Raw genomic sequence first — 22,301 nt, 5'->3', positions numbered from 1 at the left:
GAGAAGTTTTCTATTGATTACGTTTCAGAGGTCCATTTCACGGTGGATTCAGCTTGCTTCGTACAGGCTTCAGAGTGGACAGGCACTTGTGAAGGCGGCAGCCGGTGTGAGTGTCTGTGTGTACGTGCGCGTGTGTTATCTTGTTTCTGTGGCATCACTGTTTATTTGCTTTGTTATTTGTTTGTGCACACTTCGAGACTGGTGGAGTTCTTCGAGAGACATTGGATCTTCTTTTTTTTCGATCATCTTCTGAAATTGTGCAGCTGTGCCAGCCCCCGGTTTGGGGTGCAATACGCATTGTTTACGAATCTACAGGTGCGCACCTTGTGAAGCTTCTTGCCTTGCTTTCTTGCACACGTGCGCTTTGTGAGTGTGTCGCCCTTGCTTTTAACTTCATACTTCGTGAGCGGGGAGAACGAAGTTAAAAATAGAATGGGAAATTTTTACCTGCGCTCCGAAAAAATATCTCACTTTTTCAAGTGCAGCTTCGACAAGTGAGAACAGCACAATAGTACGATAGTGTTTCAGTGCGGTTTTCTGCAATGAGCATGGCGACCAGGTGAAGTCTGGATGACCTGAATCAGCTGAACGTTTCTCTAAGTACTCATGCTCAACACTTTGACGCTGAATTCAGACTAAGATAACCAGCTAGCAATATCCAGTAAGTTGACGCTTACTTCGGGCTCCAGTTTTCACTAGCAAAATTGAATGTGATAACAACTTTGTCAATGGCGCATATACAAAACCGAGTTATCAGCGCATTTAACCTGTTTTGAAATACCGCGAATACAATACAGCAGGGTGATCAGAATGACTGTGAGTTTGTGAGAGTCACTATTCATGAGACAAGTTCTCCTTTTTTTCTCCTGGATGAATGGTGATGTAGCTTTGGTTTGCATTCTTGCTATATTCGTTGATCCGTACTCTACGTCAAACTAATAAAAAACGAAAAGATGTGGCATTTTTCGAAGTTGTATACGCGCATAGAAATGTTGCTCACAGGAATATTTTAGGAAGTGACCGCCATTTTAAACAGCCTGCAGGCTTGTTCTCTCAACTTGCGTAATTCCTCCAACATATTGTGAGGCCGACGTGGAAGTGCACCCAGCAGCAGATGTCGCGAGCTTTTGCATGGCCGCTTCTTCGTAAAAAAAAAAAAAACGCCATGCGCAGTTTTTCTCGCAGGCCTTTCGCGCTTTAGCTTTTTCGCACATTGGTCCTGCCTGTCCTCACTTTGCAGTGGCATTGGCCGACGCCTGCTTTAGGGCGCAACAGGAGGTTCCCGAAACGCTACTACAGGCTAACTAGCTGCACGTTGGTGCGTGAATCTCTTATAAATTGCAGCGACAGTTACGCATATGCAAAAGCATGGCGCAGGGGAAACTTAATAGGTTATTTGTTTGCAAAGGGATTAATTCTTTCTGTTCTATTGTTTGATTATTCGACTCACTCGAATTTTAGAGATTTTGAAATAATTATATATATTCGCAAATGCCGTATATAACGTTAATGCATAGGCAAGTGCCGAGCATGAGTACCGCACCACATTCGGGTTCTTACATATTTTCTCCTTTAGCGTCCCATTAGGTCAGTGACACTTTCAGTTAGTTTAGGCGAAACTATTGCAGAGCGTGAACAACAAGCATGTGAGTTGTCGGACCAAGTATTTTTCATAGTGGTGTATTACACTGTACGGGATAGCGAAGAAGCTTGCAGACAGAATAAAGTGAAAACAATCGTGGCAGTGCAGAATAATACAATGGCTGCTTACTTTCTTTTTATGGTGTCGATACTTTCGTTTGAAATCCCCCCCCCCCTCACTCTGCTTTTCGTGTAACTTAACTTTGAAGACGTTCAACCTACTATAACAATAGATGAAAACGTTCGTTACGAATGAATGCGAACAAAAGCGACAATATGTGCAGTTACGATGTCATCTCGAAGAGACAAAGCAGCGGAATGTCTCGTACTTGGCTGATGATAAATACAGGCTTCTAGTTCGTGCTCTTTTTATACAACGTAAACTGAGTCGAACGGTAAAAATTATATTGCTATGTAATGTTATGATAGTATGAAATTTGTTGGAAAGCAGTTTTGCAGTTCATTACTGCTTTTTAGAGGACACAAGCATCACAGCTTGAATTGGCACGAATGCTGACTCGGTCAATCGCATTTCGTTTGTGCCAACAGCCATCGCCTGGCGGTATCTACGTGGGAGTCCGGGAGGCGCGCTTGAGTACGACCGTAATGAAGCTGAATAAAAACGTCTAACTCGTATGCGTTGACTGGAACGCCACACCGACCATTGTAAAAACATTTAAATAACATTTCTTGTAATAATAAAGACAGTCTTTTACGAGGACTCATTACATATGATTCGTCTTGCGCTAACGAGACGCAGCTTATGCGAAATTGCTTCAGCCTGCGTAACGAGAAACGTTCTATCTTATTTCTCAGGTGGAGAGCCCACCTTTCGTATAATTAGTAACCCTCGAGCGTTGTACTAGCACAGATTGCAGTTGTGTAGAAGGCGGTCGTCGATACAGGCGACGCCTGCGCCGCTTTTCTCCGAGAGTAAAAGTGCTTATCCCCGTAGTGGTGTCGAAGACGCAGAGCTGTTACCATGAAGTAACGAGCAGGAAACAGCAAAGCCGCGCCTTGTACATAGTGGGAGCACGCGCAAAGTGAGCCTTGTGATGATTCGTTGTGTCAGACTTCATTCAGAAATAATGAATATTTGAGGTCGCTATGTCTGAACGCTGTAGTTCATGTAATTATTTCCTGCCTGCCAAAAAAAGTTGTGACGCAAGGCGGTGTTAAGTGGCAGCACTCCACCCAGTGGTCTGTCACACTAACACTAGCTGAAATTCGTTTCTTGTTCACAGTAATTTTGGCTAAGATTTGTCTAACGCCAATAATGCTCAACGAAAAAACGCAAAAAATCATGAAAAGCAGATGTAGACAAAAATGTCATTCAACAACCACTCTTTATACGTCGATGAGCTCAAATAAAAGATTATTCTCTCCGCTGTTTGCGTGTCCCTACCTCTGTGGCATCGCTCTTATTTGAGCTTTAGCGTTCTTGATTGATTGATTGAAACTTTATTTTTGTCCTGAGAAGACGCAGGGGAGACCCCACGCCACCCGGCCAATCCCACGTTGGGACCGTCAAGCCGAGCTTGACGGCCCGTTCACGGGCACTCTGGACGGCCAGGATTTGATCCTTAAGTTCGGGGCTGCGTAAGAGCGGAGCCCACCTGTCTTCGCTGAGGGTGGTGCCGATGGCTTCACATTCCCACAACACATGATTGAATGTGGCTAACAGCCCACAAGCGGGGCAATCCGCACTTGGATACCGTTCAGGGTAGATGGCATGAAGAACCGCAGGGTTAGGATACGCACTGGCTTGCAATAGTCTTAGGGTGACTGTCTTCGCCCTGCACAAGGCCGGGTGTGGGAGAGGGAATACCCTTCTTGACAGATAGAAGTGCTTTGTTATTTCGTTGTACGTAAGTAAGGGTTCCCAGCGAGGCAGAGGGACTGTGGAGGCGGCGCGGTCAGTGAGTCCTCACGCGGCCTCGTGTGCGCCCTCGTTCGGGTTAGAGGTAGCGCTTGCACACCGGAATGTGTCAACAAAGAAGTCTTCGTAGTTAAAGCCTTTGTTTACGGCTGCTACTATCAGCGGCGTTTAGGTCTAGTGCAAGTTACTGAGTGCCGAAAATCCACTAATCTGGTGGACCACAATCAGTGCTTTCAAGCAAAGCGTGGGACGCACAAAAGAGTCTTTAAATAGCACAAAAGAAATACACACACGAGAAAAAGACAATCAAATTCCTTCGACAAGCCTGTTCGGCGTGTCCGAGTTAATATTGTGCAACGGGAAAGTGCGCAAGCACTTTCCCGTAGTACAGTAATAACCATCTTTTGAGCTGAGCTGATCAAACTTATTGCTTCGCCAAGCTTCCCCCAAATTTCGTTCATACAACGGACACTTTACAACTGACTGCCGTCTTTGTCGCACTAAACGCAGGCGCTTTCGCAGGAGATGCACTGCGCCTTGATTCAAGGCGCCCAGTGCGCTTGACGGGAATGCAAACTTGAAGACGACATGAAAAGCCACTGCACGGCACGCTGCCCCCTTTCAGACATGTCCAAGCCGAGCTAGTCGGCTTGCAATCTTCATGACATTTTTCGCGCACGTACGTCTCGTCAGGCGTGCTGAAGGCGGAATCGGAGAACAAGCAGAAAAATAACACGCGATATGCGTCCATGACCAAGGTTACCAGTTGATTCACAGGATGTGGCAGCTTATATTTAATACTGACCACTTGATCAGCTATAGCTTACGAGAATCACCAATGAGGCTGAAGCTACGGCTGCCGCCATGCTTAGTGACGCTCCTTTAGTGTAGCTAAAATTACGGACAGTACACGTAACTGGCGTAAAGGTAGGGTACGGAACGTAAAAAAATTTGGCATGCGCACTCATGGTTAGTTCTTAACGTCAAGTTCCCACGGGAAGCAGCCCAGTGCCGCATGGCCCCTTGTGCGCGAGCTTGCTCCACACTCCGAGAAAGCGCTGCACCAGTTCTCTTTTCGGCGTTTTCCTCCCATTGCGTCAGCACCAGCCAAAGAACGTATATACCCACGTTTTTCGCACTTTTAAAAGTTAATGCGCACAGCCTTTTGAACGTAGGCACTGCTCTGCACGCACGCGGTGGGTTTGCGCTTAGGCTAAGTAGCCCCGTTGCCCCTTTTGCCGCAAGGCATGTTGACGTTTGCGAACAGCGAGCCGTTCGGTGAAGGCCCTCGACTGATGGTTGTTCTTACGCGGCACGCGTGAGAGGTTTCTTCAGGTTTTTCTCTTGTTACGGTCAGACGCAGCAACTGTCTGTGTTTTCGAAGTGGGCGCCCTTCGTCACAACGAACGATGGCACGTGACCACTGACAGGGCAAGTGTTTTATGCGCCTGTCTTGAGTAGTGATATAAATGTTTTCTAACGGTGGTGTAGTAAGCGTTGCCAGTGTTGACGTGCCGTTGCACGTGGTAATGGAGTATTGCCTAGTGGGTGCACTTTACGTCCGCATGCTTCAAATTCGTGTATTCTCTTACCATTTTGGCACTGTGTACGCATGGCGCATAACTATAGGGTGCTTTTATTAAACGAATGAACGAAATATCCTTGTTACGGAGACAAATCTGCGCTTTTGTACAATGTTATCGCTTAGCATGCATTTCCTCCGAAGTGTATCTTCATTGCATTACTGTCTACGACACTTTTACTGTGCAGCGTTTTCTTTAAAATTTATTGTGCTTATCTCAGAAATTGAATGCATAACCACAGATGATTCAATTTTTTTCCTGCTATTGTTAATTATCCTGGTAGCCTGTTTCATAATAAAGGAACAAATCTAGGTACTGTCTGCTGTCTGCTTGTAGTTTTGGCCTGCACGACACCGGGGTAAAAATACCATCTAACCGATGATTATCAGCATCACGATGCATGGTTTCAGAGCGAATGTTTATGTTGATGTGAATATCCGTGACTAAAGCAAGAAAAGAATGTCACTGCCGCATAAAAAAAATTAATGCTGTTTAAGAAGTTTTCTCGAAGATGATCGGATAAACCATGAAACCTTGGTGCATATTCTTATACCACCACAGTAACAAGCCACGGGCTTGCTTAACAACGCGTCCCTATCGCTTCAGCTTCGCTGGCCCACAGCTACGGGTTTGCTTGAGCGCGATCCTTCATCGCTTCCATCTCTCGTGCTCTCCCAAAAAGGTTCTGGCAGTAAGCCTAAGCTGCTGCTGCGCTGCTAGTCCATCGCGCAGCAGTCTTGGTTTCTGGGGCGTTTATGCCGCGGAGCCGTAACTGAGAGTGTTCACTCAGTGAGACCACAGAACACCTATACACTACCATATTGAGAAGGGAAACTTTACGTTTGACAATGCAACGAAAATAAGGGTAGCGGTGGCGTTGTGAACTAACTTATACGACCTAGAGACGGCGCTTGAAGGCCTATCATCATCATCGCTTTAAAGCAATATGGCGGCTGCTTTAGCAGCGGGTGCGGGGGTATGGTGGCTAGAAGCCACCATAGCGGGAGGTCGCGGTGCGTGCCCGCAGGTTTATGGGCGTTTATTCGCTGATATTGCGGGGTGTTATTCGCGCACACAGCACCCTAAAGTTAATATAAATATTTCCGCTATGCCGCCAGATGACCGAGAGGCCTCAAATGGCAAAAGACACGCCAAGCAAGTAAGATTACGTTGTTTGTTGACAATCGTGAATGCAGCAGTACACATGTAAACAAGGAACATTGTCTCTCACAGAGTTGAACAATACATGAAAAAAAGTGATAGCCACCTGTGCAATAAAATTACCCGCTGAAATTGTGCAACCTTGTCCCTTGGCTCGTTCAGTCAGACAACGATATTTACACTGGACACCCATTGCACAGTAATTGATTCTGTGCTGCCCATTGGCTTTGTCACCACACATGCTCTCAAAAAGTGCAGTGTCAGTACGATTCGCCTGAGCCGCAATATGATATTTGACAACGCATTGGCGAGAAGACATCACGTTGAATAAATAAAAATGACCCCACGCTGTTGTGCTAGGTATCCCTGCATTGTTCTCGATATAACATTGTTCTCAATATTGTGTTTAAAATCTGTGTTTTTGACTGCGCGTCCGATCTTTTTACGACTGACTAGATCAACTTCCAGTTGTGGTAAGCAAGTGCATCCTGGGAAAACACCATTTACAGGATCATGTCGAAAAGGAAACTTGGTTTACGTTTCAAAAGAGGTAAAGGGTAGCAGTGACAGGCACTTTAATTGAGCAACACTTTCCAATAATGAAAGCCTGAGTAAGACATTCCAGCAAGTCAACATTCTTGCGAAAGTTGTCACCGATGACAAGTCAAGAGAATTAGCTACCCTTGCCCTTGCTCGCTTACTGTTTATCAGCTGACACACGAGATACAGGATGCCTGTTCGTGCTCCCAAAAGCACTCATTCGTTAAAAATTAAATTATGCACCAGTGGATAACAATCGCAATACAATGCACATAACATATACGTACACAATAGAGACATATGGAACACTAGACAGCTGAGAAGTGCTGGAAGTCATGGTAGCAATGTTAAAAAAATAGGCAGTGAATACTCATTGCAGTCAAATCTGCATAATGAAATTTTCTACAATGTTTATTCAAAAAGTAAGGGTCATTTCCTAATATTTCAGTATTTGCACTTCAGACTGAAGAGTTATGTGCACAGCATAATCTGCTGCTTTTCAGGCAAAGTACTGAAGTGATTGTTCTGTCTTAGTAGTCATCTGTATGACGGATAACGCAGCCACCAATGTTGGCGAATATTGTTGCTCCCGCCTGTTGTGGGGTGCACACTGTATTTACATTTTTGCATGCAAAAGAATCACTAGCTTTTCAAATATACGAGGAGTTGTGCGCAGTTTATGGACCAACTTTGAGGAGTGAGACAAGTGTCAGAACACGGTGTTGAGACTTCTGAAATGGCTGCATGAATGCGTACGAAAAAGAGTGGAGCACCACGCCAAGAATCCAGATCAACCAAACTGTTCAAGTGGACAGGATATTGCAATAAATTGAGGATTAACAGTTACTGGTCTGTGAGGCACAGTTCCCCTTGTAGGCCTCGCTACAATTTGCACAATTGGGGCCGATATGCCCAGACATCGCAAAGTTAGGTTCCAAAAATGCTTACCGACTAACTAAAACAATAAAGGACATCAAGTGGATCAGCGTTTATGGACTGCCAGTGATAAAACAGGGATGACTTGTTTTCGCACAATGTTGCACAAGTGACGACGCTTCACAGTGTACGCAATTGAATTAACAACACAATGGTGCCACCACTCTTTTTCACAAAAACAGAAAAAAATTCAAGTAGTAAGCTTATTCCAGTTGGAAAATGGCGGCTACCATTTTCAAAGTCAAAAAAGGAATTTTTAGTGTTTAATTTCATAAAATGTGGGCAACACGTCCATCTGACATATACTGTGAAACACTCACCAAACTAATAAGTACGATAAACATTGATGACGTCACCAATTCTCATCCAGAATCAGCCTCCTACATGACAACATGCATCCCTGCACCACAATCAGAATCAATGGAAAGATCAAATATTTTGGCAGGAAACACTAATTACTCGCCCCGCTCTCCTGCGCCAGCACCGTGTGATTATTTCGTTTTCATTCACTCAAAACAGTGGCTCGTGGTACGATTGGAAGACCATGATAAATTTAAGATCACCGTTCGCAACAGGTTCAAATAACAAGCGGCAATCTTTTATTCAGATAGACTAAAGAAACTACTGCGACGGTACGAGAAGCACTAAAAAGTTAGCAGTGATCTTGCAGAAAATGAAGTCGATTTTTGCTTATGTGAACCGACCAATAAAAACTTTTGCTAATGAATATTTACTTGCTTGGAACCAAATTTCTCTTACTTTTTGAATGACCTTCATAAAACTGTCATTCTTTGGATCGACAAGTGAATACATGAATTTTTTTTATTTGCGTCAATGGTGCATGGTCATCAAAGACACTGCTCAAACGATGAAAAACGGCATAAGATGAATTCACATTTTTATTCTTCCCTACTTCCTAACTGTCTGCCCCACTCTTAACACAGTTATCCCACAAAGTTAGTCCTTTTGGCTACATATTTCACAGCATTACAAGGAAATAGCTGTTAGTGGACATTCGAAGTATCAACATGTACAAAGACTGACCAACTTCAATTATACCTAATGAGTGCACTCAGTCATTGTTCTGGTAAAAATTAACATACCTTTGAAATGCCTTGTCATGCGTCAGATATTTTACATTGAACAATTATTATTACAGCAAAAGGTCGTTATTTGACTCGGTTAAGTAAAAGCACACTGCCCTGAGCATTTCTATTGAGGGAAATCTTTCGAAAATTTGAACACATTGGTATCCACAACAGCTAATTCAAACTGGCAGCCCCTTGTTTACGTTGCTGCTTGCACAATTCTGTCCAGAGTGATCCCAACATTTTATAAAAACAAACCAAACTAAATAACTAGAGGAGTAAAACAGCTGAACACCAGCATTTCTCAGCAGATGAGATTTCGGATGCTGAACTGGAGCCCTTGGCGAAGCTAGAAATGATGGTCATGGAGTCACAGTGGAACAAATGCAAGCGAATGCAAATTACTGATTACTTCTCATTTTGATTGCGTTAACTCTGTCGTGTTTTGAAGCACAAATATTGACATACGTTGAAACACTAAAACTCACTGCTAGCGTGCAAGTCGGTGCTTGTTTTTGGCGTATTGTCAGCATTATTACATCCTCTGCAGGACAAAGGCCTCTCCCAAGACTGGCCAATTAACTTGGTCCTGTGCTTTCTGCTGCCACATTATACGTACAAACTTTTTGATATCATTGTGCCACCTAACCTTCTGTCTTCACTTCATGCGTTTTCCTTCTCTGTGAATCCAGTCAGTTACCCTTAATGACCAGCGGTAATTCTGCCTGCTTACTACGTGCCCAGCTCATGTTCATTTCTTCTTCTTGATTTAAACTACGATATCATTAACACCAATTTGTTCCCTGACTTACTATGCTCTCTTCTTGTGTCTTAAGGTTACACCTACAGTTTTTCTTTCTATCGCTCGCTGCGTTATCCTCAATTTAAGCTGAACCCTTTTTGTAAGCCTCCAGGTTTCTGCTCTGTATGTAAGTACGGGCAAGACGCAGCTGTTATATACCTTCATCTTGAGGGTTAGTGACAGATTATCATTTATGCTTTGGGAATTTTTGCCGATTGTGATCCACCCATTCTTATTCTTTCTTATTCTTTTAGATTTTTCACTCTCGTAGTCCCGCTCTGCGATTGCTGCCTCTACAAAACACGTCTTGCCTAATGAAAACACGAGTTCTTGCACAGTTTTTTAGTACTTCGATTGTGCCACTCCCGACATGCACGCGGTATTAGTAACTGTTGCCACATTACTATAGTTGCACCTACCACTGCCTCGCAACAGCCTTTACATTCACAGATTTTATACGCAATGTGAAAAAGAAGTGCTGCTAAATATGCTCTACTACAAGCCCATTTGTTACCTAGTTATATGTGATCCTCTATGCAAAGTTTGACACGTAAAGTGAAGTACAGTATGTGAAACCCATGACATGCACTGTCCAAGAATTTTGAAGCCTGCATATTTCCTGTAAACTGAGTAATTCATAAATAAGAAACAGCAATCTGTGCACCCAATTTCACACAGCTTGAACATACTGTTCGCTATCACTGCTTTTAAGCACAAGGGTTCCATTTGTGCGCCTGGCATATTAATGGCGCGTGGGGTTTTCACTGTGTCAACTGTAGAGCTTGTCACGACTGGATGTGGGTAGCTTGGAAATCAATGGGTTCTTTTTAGTACTGCTTTCTGAGAAGAAAAAAAAACAGAGTCCTGAGTAGGGTAAGACATAAATGAATGAGCAAATTATGTTCAACAAATAAAGTGTGTTCCACAATACCTTGCGAGGATTTTGGCACATGAGCTTGCTTTCAGTGATGACACATTCTTCGCTGCCTTGAGGTAGGTTCAGAGTGATGAGGCATCGAAGCGTAAACTGATATGAGCAGTTCCTTGGAAGCTGCGGTTGGGTTGTAAGAAAAAAAAAACAGTCTTGGTTGCTCTGGTAGAAGCGTGAACGGATTTGTGGTGCATGACTAAGAAGAATGCGTATGAGAACACTGCATATAAGAAAGGTAGTGTGGACATAACATTGCTATTTTTGTGAATTTGTCTTGTGGATGCCATTATAATAAGTTCGTTTTAGTGACGTTCTTCAGAGGACAAAGCCAGGTAATTTCCCAACTGAATGGACTATATGGTTCATGAATATGTATTATGCTTCATTGCAAGCTTACGAAAAATGTACAAATGCGTATATGTACTAAATGTTCACTTGGCTCTACTATGCATTGAATTTATGAGCATATATTGCAGCAGACACATCCTGAGAAGAAACAGGTAGAACTTATGCTGTGACCTGTTCTACAAATTTTCGCAGTAAAGATATTTTCACCGATTGTGACAACAATGTAAACAATCTCAAATGCTCACAAGGTGTGCATCTCATTAGCTGTACAATTCGAAAAGCCTTATGAAATGACAAAAACTGTAGCGCATGCAAAATATAAGGGCCATGTTCAGATGCAAAGCAGCGCATTTTCACTCACCGGCGAACACGCCTACATTCTGCAAGATTATTCCGTCTTCGTAGGCAGTCTCCGAGCGATTTCCCGTCGGTGAATTTTCACGCTGGAGGCTGTGCAGCTGGACGTCAGTGAAGCACAGCATCTGACATGGTTCACAGCCTCTAGACACGTTCGCCTCGTCGTAGTGGCCTGTAGAGTCTGACACACAAGCTCTCATTGATATATCAAAGCTGAATTAAAACGGAGCTTTGCAATGCCGATCGATAAAAAGTACCGCGGCTAACCACGGACAATTTGAGCAAATTAACCGACAAAAACGCAATTGATGCCAATGATCTGCTGCTTTTAGAGCGTCAGAATAATGTCATTACTTGAAAAAAAATAATGACCACTCTTTTATTATTAGTAAAGGCAAAAGAAAAATATGATATTCAATTTTTTATAGAAACAACGTATTAACTACTTTTTAACAGTGTTTCGATACATTACAAAATAGAAATTTTAGCCACGTTGAGTGCCCCTAAAAGAAAAAATTCACACTAACTTATCCGACCGCTAAGAGTGGAGTTAGTAGTTTCACCTCACGCGCAAATGAAGCTCGCCGCGCTAAGGTAGATAGAGGGACTTTACGCCGCGGTCGATTTATTCGCCCTCTACGGCCATCACGGGAACTTGAGACTTTCCGGGGCCTGGCAAGACCCCAGCGAGAAGAAAGGAAGCGCGCCAAACACGAATGCTGCATACAGGGGCAGCCCTCTAGCGTTCACCTATCGAGATAGATGACATTGCACCGAGTGCGCGGATGAAGTGGCGGCTTGATGCTTGCTTGACTAAATCGAGGCCACACACCTGCGAAAAAGCACAGCGGTGCCTATACCGGGAGCAATGTCAACTTGTGTACACAGTACCCACAATAGACAAGGCGCGAGCATAAGAAGCTTAACGAGCAAACTCCAAAAAACACGGCTCATCCCTCCGTCTAGGAATCGGGTATAACTAGAAAGTGAAACGTGTTTTAACAGAGCCAGTTGAGCGTTTAAGGAGCACTGTTTCACCACAAAGGCGAAGGAATGAATGCTTCAGCAGCCAATCATATTTTCAGGTGGAGAACTGCAAGCAGCTTGAAATTCGTTTAGCGCACTTGAAGAAGCGAAGCGCGCACGAAATGAGCATAAGGACAGAACGAGTACGCGCTAGAAATTGTCGGAGCTGCACTTCTTCGTGTGTGAGCAGCGCCCTTCTTTCGTAAATGCGGCAGCGGAAGCAAGATAAGTTGCCTCCGTGCTCTTTTTAACCATTGTTAACTTCAAAGCAAACTTGCAGTAGAAGAATGATGGTGGAAGCACAAGACGCACTATAAGCGCGTCCTCACGAGGCCAAGCAATGTGGAGGTGCGCACGCGTCGCAATGCCCGCCTTTCACTACCGATAAAGAAAATGCGCTTGGGTTGTTGAGTTTTGAAGACCACCAAAGGGATATGGTGTATATGAATAGCTTGCCGGTAGCAAGCTGGACAACATACGATTCGTGGCTTAGTGCTTTCACTCCTCGCTGCGGGGCGAAAGGTCCATAGTGTGGCGCCTATTGAGGGAACTTCTTCTTCTCATTTTTTTTGCAATGTGCTAGTATACAGTTTGTGAAGTCATCTTTGGAATGAAAGTACGTCATCGGAGCCGTAGTGGACTCCGGCAGAAAATGCTTTTGTTTGAGACACTAGGTAGGGCGAACCATGCTGGGATAAGTGTTCCTGTTACACTAACGTGAAACGTGGGTTAGGGCGAAGCATGCAGTGTTTCGAGAGGGATTCCTTCGATGAGACACCAGTGTTGCGAAGCCTGAAATCGCGCGTGTAGGGAACGATGTTTCCGCTCGAGTAACGTCATTGACAACTTCGGGGTCTATCATCCAAAGTGGTGCTCCTTCTTCTCTATATGTCTGGTTTCGGCTGTTCGTACGATGTGTCTGGAGGCGTGTTTCACACTAACGTCACCGGTTACTTGTTGGGCGAAGTGTTGCCGCCTTCATGTTTAGTAAAAAGAGGTGACTAATAGGACTTACCTAAACTTTGTGGCGCATGCCCTGTCCTGACAGACCATGACGACATGAGGCACCGATGAGCTGAGACCCTCATGCGCTTCGCGGCTAAAAAAAGCTGTCCACCCGGCCATGTCCGCCTGGCTAGTTTCATGCGGCTCCAAGTGGCAGTAGTCCTCCAGGCTGTAGATCTAAATAAAATAACCGAAACTAGCCACTGCATGGAAGAACATTTCATCTATAGTTGGCCTTTCGAAGAGCAGTGCGCTTGCTACGAAAGTCGAAAGGTAGCGAAATGAGATTGTCAACTATGCTAGCGGCTGGCAAGCACGAATAAGAATAGTTCACGAAGAACATTCAGCAAATGCACACAGTAATTGTGCAGCGAGCATTGCGCAGACGGCGCACGAATTCCCAACCTTTTTTTCTCTATCTATCTATCTATCTATCTATCTATCTATCTATCTATCTATCTATCTATCTATCTATCTATCTATCTATCTATCTATCTATCTATCTATCTATCTATCTATCTATCTATCTATCTATCTATTCGGCTACGTCTGGATGCTCTCTTGGTGGCTTCCGAAACTATGCATATCAAGTTTAGCACAGAACATTACGTGATTGACACGTTATGACATAAATGACGTGTGGTTCATGTAACGAACGTCTTGTAAGTGCCCCAACATGGTGGCCTAGAGGCAAGGTACTCGGCTTCTGACCCGCGGGTCGTGGGATTGATTCCCAGCTGCGGCAGCTGCATTTCCGATGGCGGGGGAAATGTTGTAGGTACGTGTGCTCAGATTCGGGTGCACGTTAAAAAGCCCCAGGTGGCACAAACTTCCGGAGCCCTCCGCAACGGCGTCTCTCATAATTATATGGTGGTTTTGAAGCGTTGAACCCCAAATATCAATCAACGTCTTGAAAAGGTTTCCTCAGCCACGTGTAATGGATACCCCTATTGACCAGAGCCCGCCCATTTTTCACGCAGGAGCCTAGGCTCCCGGGAGCGTACTCTTGCAACAAAATACCATTTTGTTCTGAATTGCAAGGGCGTGTATCTCTTGCCCCATGTTAACATGGCAAGCGGTAGCTCTGGCTCTTTAAAATGCGAAAAAGCGACTGTTCACGCTGCTTCCGCTTACGAGAATTCGTCTAGGCACAATTGCGCTGTGTTTGGATAGGAAAAGAGTGAGCGCAAAATGAAGATATTACTTAGTACTGTCTGCGAAGGTCACAACACGACCCGGAAATTCTGTGGGTTCAGTGCTTTCAGATAGCACATATATATTCATCTGCAACGACTAGTGGCGAGCTCCACCGCTAATGCATAATTGCAATTGCTTTTGCGTCTGTGTCTTTTCTCTTGCATTTCAAAAATTAAAAATAAAAAAGTCCTGTTTTTTACTACTACTACTACTGCTACTACTACTACAGTTAAGAGGAAAAATCACAAGCCCAGTGAGTGAAAGAGTAAGAACTCTTACTGCCTGTACTCATACGTGTTGCAGCTTTTCCGCTTTGCAGCAGTGATTTATGTGCATTTAGCATGGGACACCCAACCACTGTAACACTCTTCCAATGGCAGCATATCAATACTAGGAAGTATCACGACTTTCGCGTGTACACGCACGCACTGTGCGGTTGCTCATTACAAATGTAACGGCGTATTAGGGCGATATAACGAAACACGACGAGTGGAGTGCCTAGCTTTCGACACAATCGAACTGCAACGTGCTCTGACTGTCGAGGCGAATCTTGCATTCAGCGGGTGTCACAGCAGCCCTATAAAGTCATACTCTGTCTTTTCATCATGTGTATGTTCCGGTGAGTGCCAGGCATGACTCGCCGTCGACATGCACACTCGGTGCAGAAGCTCCTTCCGCAGCTGTATAAATGTGCTACGTTGACTCTGGGTAAACGCACACGTTTTACCTAACGATTGACAAGACATGTCGCAGTACAACTGAGCAGAATGCCACGCTTTCCACCGTTCGCGGTTTTTTCCATCGTTATAGTACGCACCTGACCAAGATGCTTCTACAGGCTGCAATGCACCTATTGTAGACATTCCGGAATGTTTGGAAAGGTCTTTTTGACGTTTCACAAGGAAACGCACTATTAATCAGAAGATGAAACTATCAAAGCATGCTTACAGCCGGACCAAGTTTGAAGTTTCGCGTTTGATTTGCGGAGCGTCTGCTATCATGGCAGTTCAGGGAATTTCTTCACCATACTTGCTACAAATGACACGGCGCGCTGCCTAAATTGTGTGGCACACTGACTTCGCTGTGTTCTGCTTGTCACTGGTCCCGTTAATTAGTGCGGTAATCACCAGATTACTTCTAATGGCTGACGTATCAGTCCCAAGAATCTCACCACGAAAGCGTAGACAATTTAGTATTCGCCCCTTTGGCGCGCGAGCGAACGCCAGCTGTGGTCCGAATAACGTGATAGAGTCAAGATTTGACAATAAAAGAGAATATAATTTCAAATAAGACAGAACTAACACCCCACAAATATGCATATTCACCAATAATTAGATAATATATCCCACTCTCCATCACAAGTTACACAAACAACAGGCTACACAACACTACCAGATGCACTCAAAACAACGGACACAAACAACCACAGGCGCTACAATGCAATCTCATGCATTACCAGACCAAAACACATATACACTAAATTGTTGGTCAAACAAATGAGGCCCGAAATTCTTGGAACAAAGCTTGAATAATTCTATTCAAGGAAACATCACTCAAAATCCGGTACTGGTTGTCGATCCATTGCACCCGAGGTTTCTCTTCCAGGTATTTTCACGTCGTCGAATTTGCGCAAACCTCTTCGCCGGTAACACGTCGGTGACTCACGCGCTGAGACTGCAGAACGCGTCTGCGCCCACGGGTGGTAAGTACGCACTTTTTCCTCCTTGTAACACAAGCCTTCACCCTCAGGTGGAAAACCTCTTCATCTCCTGCTTCCTCACTGGCCACACAAGTCTTCGCCTGACGGCGAAAAAACTCTCTTCATATCCTCTGCTTCGTCACTGTAGAATACTCATATCGCCTGACTGCGGCAAACTCTCATCTCCTGCTTCGCCTTATATGTACTCGACCTGGGTTCTAGAAGTTTCTAGTAGTTTTGTCGGTGCGGCGCACAGTCAAGGCTGTGGAAAGTTCGGGACCTCTGTTGTAACGTGACGCAACACTGCATCACCACACCCCTTTCCTTCGAGATTTTTCCAGAGATCGCTCGGTGACAGGTGCGATTAAGTTGTTCGGCATGACCATGATTTCGAGAGATGAGGCAGCGTGCCCTAGGAGTCCTTTGATGGTTGTTTTCTTTTCTAAGTTAGTCATTGTTGCGTCCGAACGGCACCTGGTATTGTCGCGTCGCTAGGATTCCGAGGCGCACGCTTTCTTGAGCGCTTTTTTGTGGCACAGCCCCACCGCTTTAACAATATATCAAATAATATTCCAAAAACACAAATGAGCGCGAACAATCACAGAATACAAAAGTCCCACACACAGAGTCCTTAACTCCGTTCATAATTCATGGCGCCTAACATTCACAACCAAACCCCCAGTTCTATTTCACAATGCAATTCAATTGTACAACACATGAATAACCACTGGTGCATAAAGACAACACTCCATCACACATCTCAAACGATTGAAACGAACAACGGTCTGCCTTTAAAAGACTTGTCCAATCATATCAAATCGTGTCATCGCAACAGACGCTTAGGTCCACTCGACATACATAACACAGAATAACAATAGCACAAACAATTGAGGTTCAACACAGCCAAACACACGCAAATTCATCCAAACTCTTATCCTGTGTACTTCATACTGCGTTTGCGCCTTTTCTGGTGGATCTCGCTTGATCACTTTTTTGTTTTTCTTCCTCCTCTTTTCGCGAGCAATCTCAAAAGAAGGGGTCGGTGAAGTTTCGTTTGTCGCCGTTGACCCATTGGACGCAGTTAAGGTGTCATCACGTTCGACCGGTCTCTGCTGGTTGTTCGCCAACTCGTGCACAACACGTCCTTCAGCTCGATTGACCGAATGCGTCCGCTTTTCAATGTTTCTTGTTGGTGCTCGTTTTGCTGCAGTCTCACTTTTACGGCACGTGTTCTTGTCCACCACGATGTTCTTATCACTGCCTTTGCTTTGCACCACGGCAAAATTTTGAGCGTGGGAGAAATCCGTCTCGGGATTTTCCTCCACTGTATCTCGCGGTAGCCCTGCTGCGGTGGTCTAGTGGGTAAAGTACTCGGCTGCTGACGGGATCGAATCCCGGCGTCGGTGGCTGCGGCGGCTGCATTTTTGATAGAGGCGGAAATGCTGTAGGCCCGTGTGCTCAGATTCCGGTGCACGGTAAAGAACCCTAGTTTGTGGAAATTTCCAGAGCCCTTCACTATGGCGTCTCTCATAATCATGAGGTGGTTTTGGGACGTTACACTCTACATATAATCACTCTATCTCGCAGTACCTGTGTAGATGAAGGCTCCGTCTATGGGTCTTCCCACATACGTTCTGAAACGTTCAGCCCTCATGCTTCGTCGACAGGGGGGTCGTCATTCACAGGGTAGTGTAACCTTCTGGCGAAATTAAGGTGTCTCGACTTCAATATCAGCCTCGGGAAGCATCCTAACCAAACCTTCAATTAGGCAAACTGGCTGAGATATGCCTGCTAATTCACTTTCCCCGAACCACGTGTCTCCACAAGAGAGAGACAGAAGGAATGTAGAAAAGGTAGGGAGGTTAAATAGACTATGCGTCCAGTTTGCTACCCTACACATGGGGAGGGGAAGTAAAAGAGAGAGAGAAGGATAGACACATGTCACATCACACACACAATGCCGAGTTTCACAGGCGGTCCCTCAATGAAGTAGCTGACAAGTATCTCAGGAGGGCTCGTGTGGCTTTCTGTGCTGATGTGGTGCGCGACCAGGCTCCTAAGATCTTTGCTTCATTAAATGGCCGGTCATCGAGTCTATTCAAGGCACACTGGAAAGACCGGCGATCTTCATCAAAGATGACAGTGGAACTTCTGGTGTCTCTTAAAACTGTATTCTTGCCCGCAGCTCTCCCAATTAGCATTGGCATTCCCTTCATAACAGCTGTTGGCCATGTCGTCTTTGCAGCGCCCGCGCAAAAAATTTCTTCCCGCTTTTGAGCTCCGAAAATCTGCCGTTGACGTCTTCATCTTAATCTTTTGATGGTGCATGCACATGGGCTACTTTGTGTGTTTTACTCGCTCCGTTGTGACATGCGTCTCCGTTGTGCCCATTGTGACCACATTCAAAAGATTTCGTTACGTTGGCATGCGTAAAGCTGGTTCGAGAATTGTTCGTGCGATGACCCACTCGATTGCACAGATAGCATTTCGTAACGTTCTCTGGTGCATGCTTCCTCAGGTGCCAATTTCTCCAAATTTTCGGGACTTTCTTGATCATGAACAAACTTGTAACACTTTGTACTTCCAAGAAATAATTGGGTAATTCAAGCATGTCTCCCAGCAACTTAGGTGTCTTCTCTTTCCAGTACAACGACAGGCTCCTGTGGCAACTGGGGATACATTTGGTCAACTGCAGTGTTTTTCTAGTTGGTCACAACACAAACGGCTGAGGTGTGTTCCTTTCTCCTTAACATGCTACTGTGCACTTCAATGCTGTAAGTTCTGGCCATTACTGGTCCCACAACACCACCTTTTTCCTATAGAATTCGAGGCGTGCACGGTTGCAGTTTTAACGGAGTCTTCTTTCTTCTGTAAAGGAAGCTTCGAGAATTTCTCTCTGTAGTAGTTTCTTACTAACTCCATTTTTTTCAACTAAGTCTGCTAGTGCAGGGTAGGTTTTTGAAGCAGCATGTTTGTTGTCGACAGATTAGGTATGGTAACCTGTCAGCAGTTAGGCTAGCTTCCGTTTCTGTTCCAGCATGATGTACATGCATAAGTAGCACCACGTTTATGCAGCTGTCTCGACGGCTAATACATTTGGTCAACTGCAGTGTTTTTCTAGTTGGTTACAACACAACGAAGACTTAGCTGTTTTCAAACTGTCAACTATTAAATTAGACTGAGGCTGATTTGATATGGAAGTCTTGTGCGATTTTTCACTTCTTGGTGAGCTTGGCCAGCTCTGTACATGACAATTGTGGACTATCGTCGCTAGTTCGAACAACTTGTGATTCATACCTGGGGAGTTCTGTTGTCTGATCATCTTGTCGCGCTGCTGTTCATTGTTACTTTCATGAACTACTAGGATTGTGGCAGTGGGGGAAGAGCCGAGACGTTATTTAGCTTGCCGCTTTAAGCAGCGAAGGGTGCAGCGGGTATACCCTTTGTTGCGTGTCAGCATAGAGCGTGCATGAAGTTTTGACTTCTAATTGTGGAGTCACCTCAGTTGGAGGACCGAAATCTAAACTGTTGTAGGTAAGGGCATCAGGTCCACCAGCTAGGGAAAGTCGGAGTATCACCATCGGTTCGATAGATGCAGTTTCTTGACTTGCAATGGTGAAATAAAGCTGAAATCGCTGTGTGAACAGCATCCAGTTCGCCAACAAATCGCCCAATCATGCACTTACGCGCTCAGATGTCTCTGCTGTGGACATTATTTTTTGTAGGAAGATCCGCATTAGGTGAGCTCATGATGCTTAACTGTTGCGTGGAGGTACTCTGCTTTTTTCACTAGTGGTTGTCACTATCGGTCACACTTGAACGGCTCCACAGGATTGACTAAGCCACCCTAACTTGACGCCTTTGACCGAGAATGCAGAGCGAAAACACGAAAATAAGATGCTGCGTGCTACTGTGTTGCGATGATGATGACGATAATAGTGAGTAGAAATTAAAATTTCACAAGTTTCGATTTCAACCTAATTTTTAAAGTGGTTTTGTAACCGTAAAAAAAAGACAAGTAAGGCAGCATAAAAAGGTGAGACAAAAGTTGTTTGCAAAGACCGAATTACTGTACACACTAAAATATCTGCAGGACAACGCTACGAGTTGTACAGCGCAACTGGAGTTTCAGTTTCGCACTGATCACTTGCTTTTTTTTTGCGCCCTCATGATGTGTTTTCACAATGGTTTCCATGTTGCGCTCATCAAATGCCACCAAAACAAAAATGAAATCATGAAAAAAATATAATACGATTTGCGTAAAGAGTATCTAAAATTACCTAGTTATAAAACAAGCAATGGCATTTAAGATTAGCACTGGCTGTATTTGTCTCAGACGCTATACATTGTCAACATCCCTCCGCGCCCTGCATCATGTGCTGTTATAGTCACGTGATAGCTTCGCGCTCAAAGTAATGGAGGTTTCCGCCGCGGTCCCTTCATCTGAAGTTAACAATGTAAAATTTTATTTTATGTAGAGTCTGCGTGGCTGCATTTCTCGGCTTTGTGTTCTGCGGTGCCCCCTCCTGTCCGTGTACAACTAAACAAGGAGTTTGACGGCGGCAACGGCTTCCACATGACCACTCCTCAGGCTGCATGATCGGGTAAGTAGCGGGCTTTGCAGTCTTCTCTTTGTAGCCCTTTTTGCCATCGCATATTTCGTCGCACTAATTTTGACGTAACTGACGTTCACTGCCGGTGTCGCAAAGGCACTTATGATAGTGATTTGGCTCCCGAATTGCGGTTTGACTCTCGTTTCGGGCAAACTCGATCCAGTATAATTTGCACCGCTTAGCAACGATTATTGTTGATCGTGATCAAAATATCTGACCCGTCGTCGTTCTGATCTCTTGCTATAACTATCATCATGTCATACTAACTAGCCCAAACTGCCACACTTCTAAATCAACCCTTTTGACGTGCAAAAGTTCTCGTGTGACACCGATGCAATCTACTGTATGCAACCAAAAATCATAAATCTGCCATTTTTGCGTTCATCACTTTCAATATCTCGATTTATGTAGTGTATACGATGTATGCACTAAATAAAGTCAAAATAACATCAACTATTCAGAATCATTGTTAGGTTGCTCTGTGTGATTATGTCTACAAAAGTTAGTCCTTTAAGTGAGTGGCAGCCCCTTGTTCGTTTAAACAACAGTTTCACGTTGTTTCCCCGGGCCACCAGTTTTGCCGTAACATATTTCGTCGCGCCTGTTATCATGGCCTTCTGCGTTTGGCTCAAGTCAGTGTTATTATATTTGTACACGTTTCTTCATTTTATAGCATTAGTATAATTTTACTCTGATTAGTCTGTGAGGAGAAGACGAATGATTCTATTATGGCAGTTGAAACAACCACAGCCTGTAAAGCGTATTTCTATCGACGTGGTGATTTGCGGCACTATTCATTTGCTTTAACCACTTGCAACTAATTAAAAAAGTGAATAAATGAATGCAACTTTGTTAGGAATTGTGTAACCAATTTTGACACACGAATGCTAACCATTCAAATGTTGACCATAACCTGAATGATCTAATGTTTAAAAATTAACAGATTGGAATAACCGCTTGATAAAGACTGCTTGAAAGTACTACACTGGCTTCAAAGATATTTACAATTCCACTTATAGATTCGAAAATGCTTTGTCACTTTTGTTTGTAGGCTATTAAGGTTTCATGAAGTCTATCCTTACGACATCGTCCCATCTGACCAATGTAGCTCCTGCCCCATGTCAGTGATTGTGTATATCATGCCTTCAACACAGGTTACATATTCTGCAAATGATGAGTGCGGCAGTGTTTTCTTCCTTTCATCTGATCGATAAATTTGCGTAGGTCAGAAAGTTTTGGGGGCCATAGACACTACTTCAACTCCAGCGCTTTCTTCCTCTTTTCTAGTAGAGCTTGTGAGAAACACTGTGCATGCTAAAAGGGACAGCCGTCTTCTTTTCTTGCAGCCCTTCAGATGTTCTGTAGCTCCTTTCTATGCCTAGGATACCTCGCATTCCTAAGCTAATCCTCTGCTAGAGGCAACTTGTCTCGAGTTGAATCTGCAATATGAAGTCTAGACAATTACTTGGAAATCGCTCCTACCACTTTGTGTTAA

The 22,301-nt window shown here is 44.4% G+C and overlaps 1 protein-coding gene across 1 annotated transcript in view; it reads left to right on the top strand.

The window, feature by feature from the left end:
• LOC119162950 (muscle calcium channel subunit alpha-1-like) overlaps positions 1–22,301 on the top strand; it is a 1,445,695-nt gene that overhangs the window by 1,412,744 nt on the left and 10,650 nt on the right. Inside the window, exons 49-50 of the mRNA XM_075882643.1 lie at positions 29–106; positions 20,672–20,797. Coding sequence (XP_075738758.1) covers positions 29–106; positions 20,672–20,737 — 144 coding nt within the window. The 3' untranslated portion in view covers positions 20,738–20,797. The remainder of the gene's footprint in view (positions 1–28; positions 107–20,671; positions 20,798–22,301) is intronic.

Source organism: Rhipicephalus microplus, unplaced genomic scaffold (genome assembly GCF_043290135.1).
Source record: "Rhipicephalus microplus isolate Deutch F79 unplaced genomic scaffold, USDA_Rmic scaffold_13, whole genome shotgun sequence".
NCBI classification, from domain to species: domain Eukaryota; kingdom Metazoa; phylum Arthropoda; class Arachnida; order Ixodida; family Ixodidae; genus Rhipicephalus; species Rhipicephalus microplus.
The sequence above is the reverse complement of the archived record's forward strand: the minus strand, read 5'-3'. Positions and strand labels throughout refer to the sequence as shown.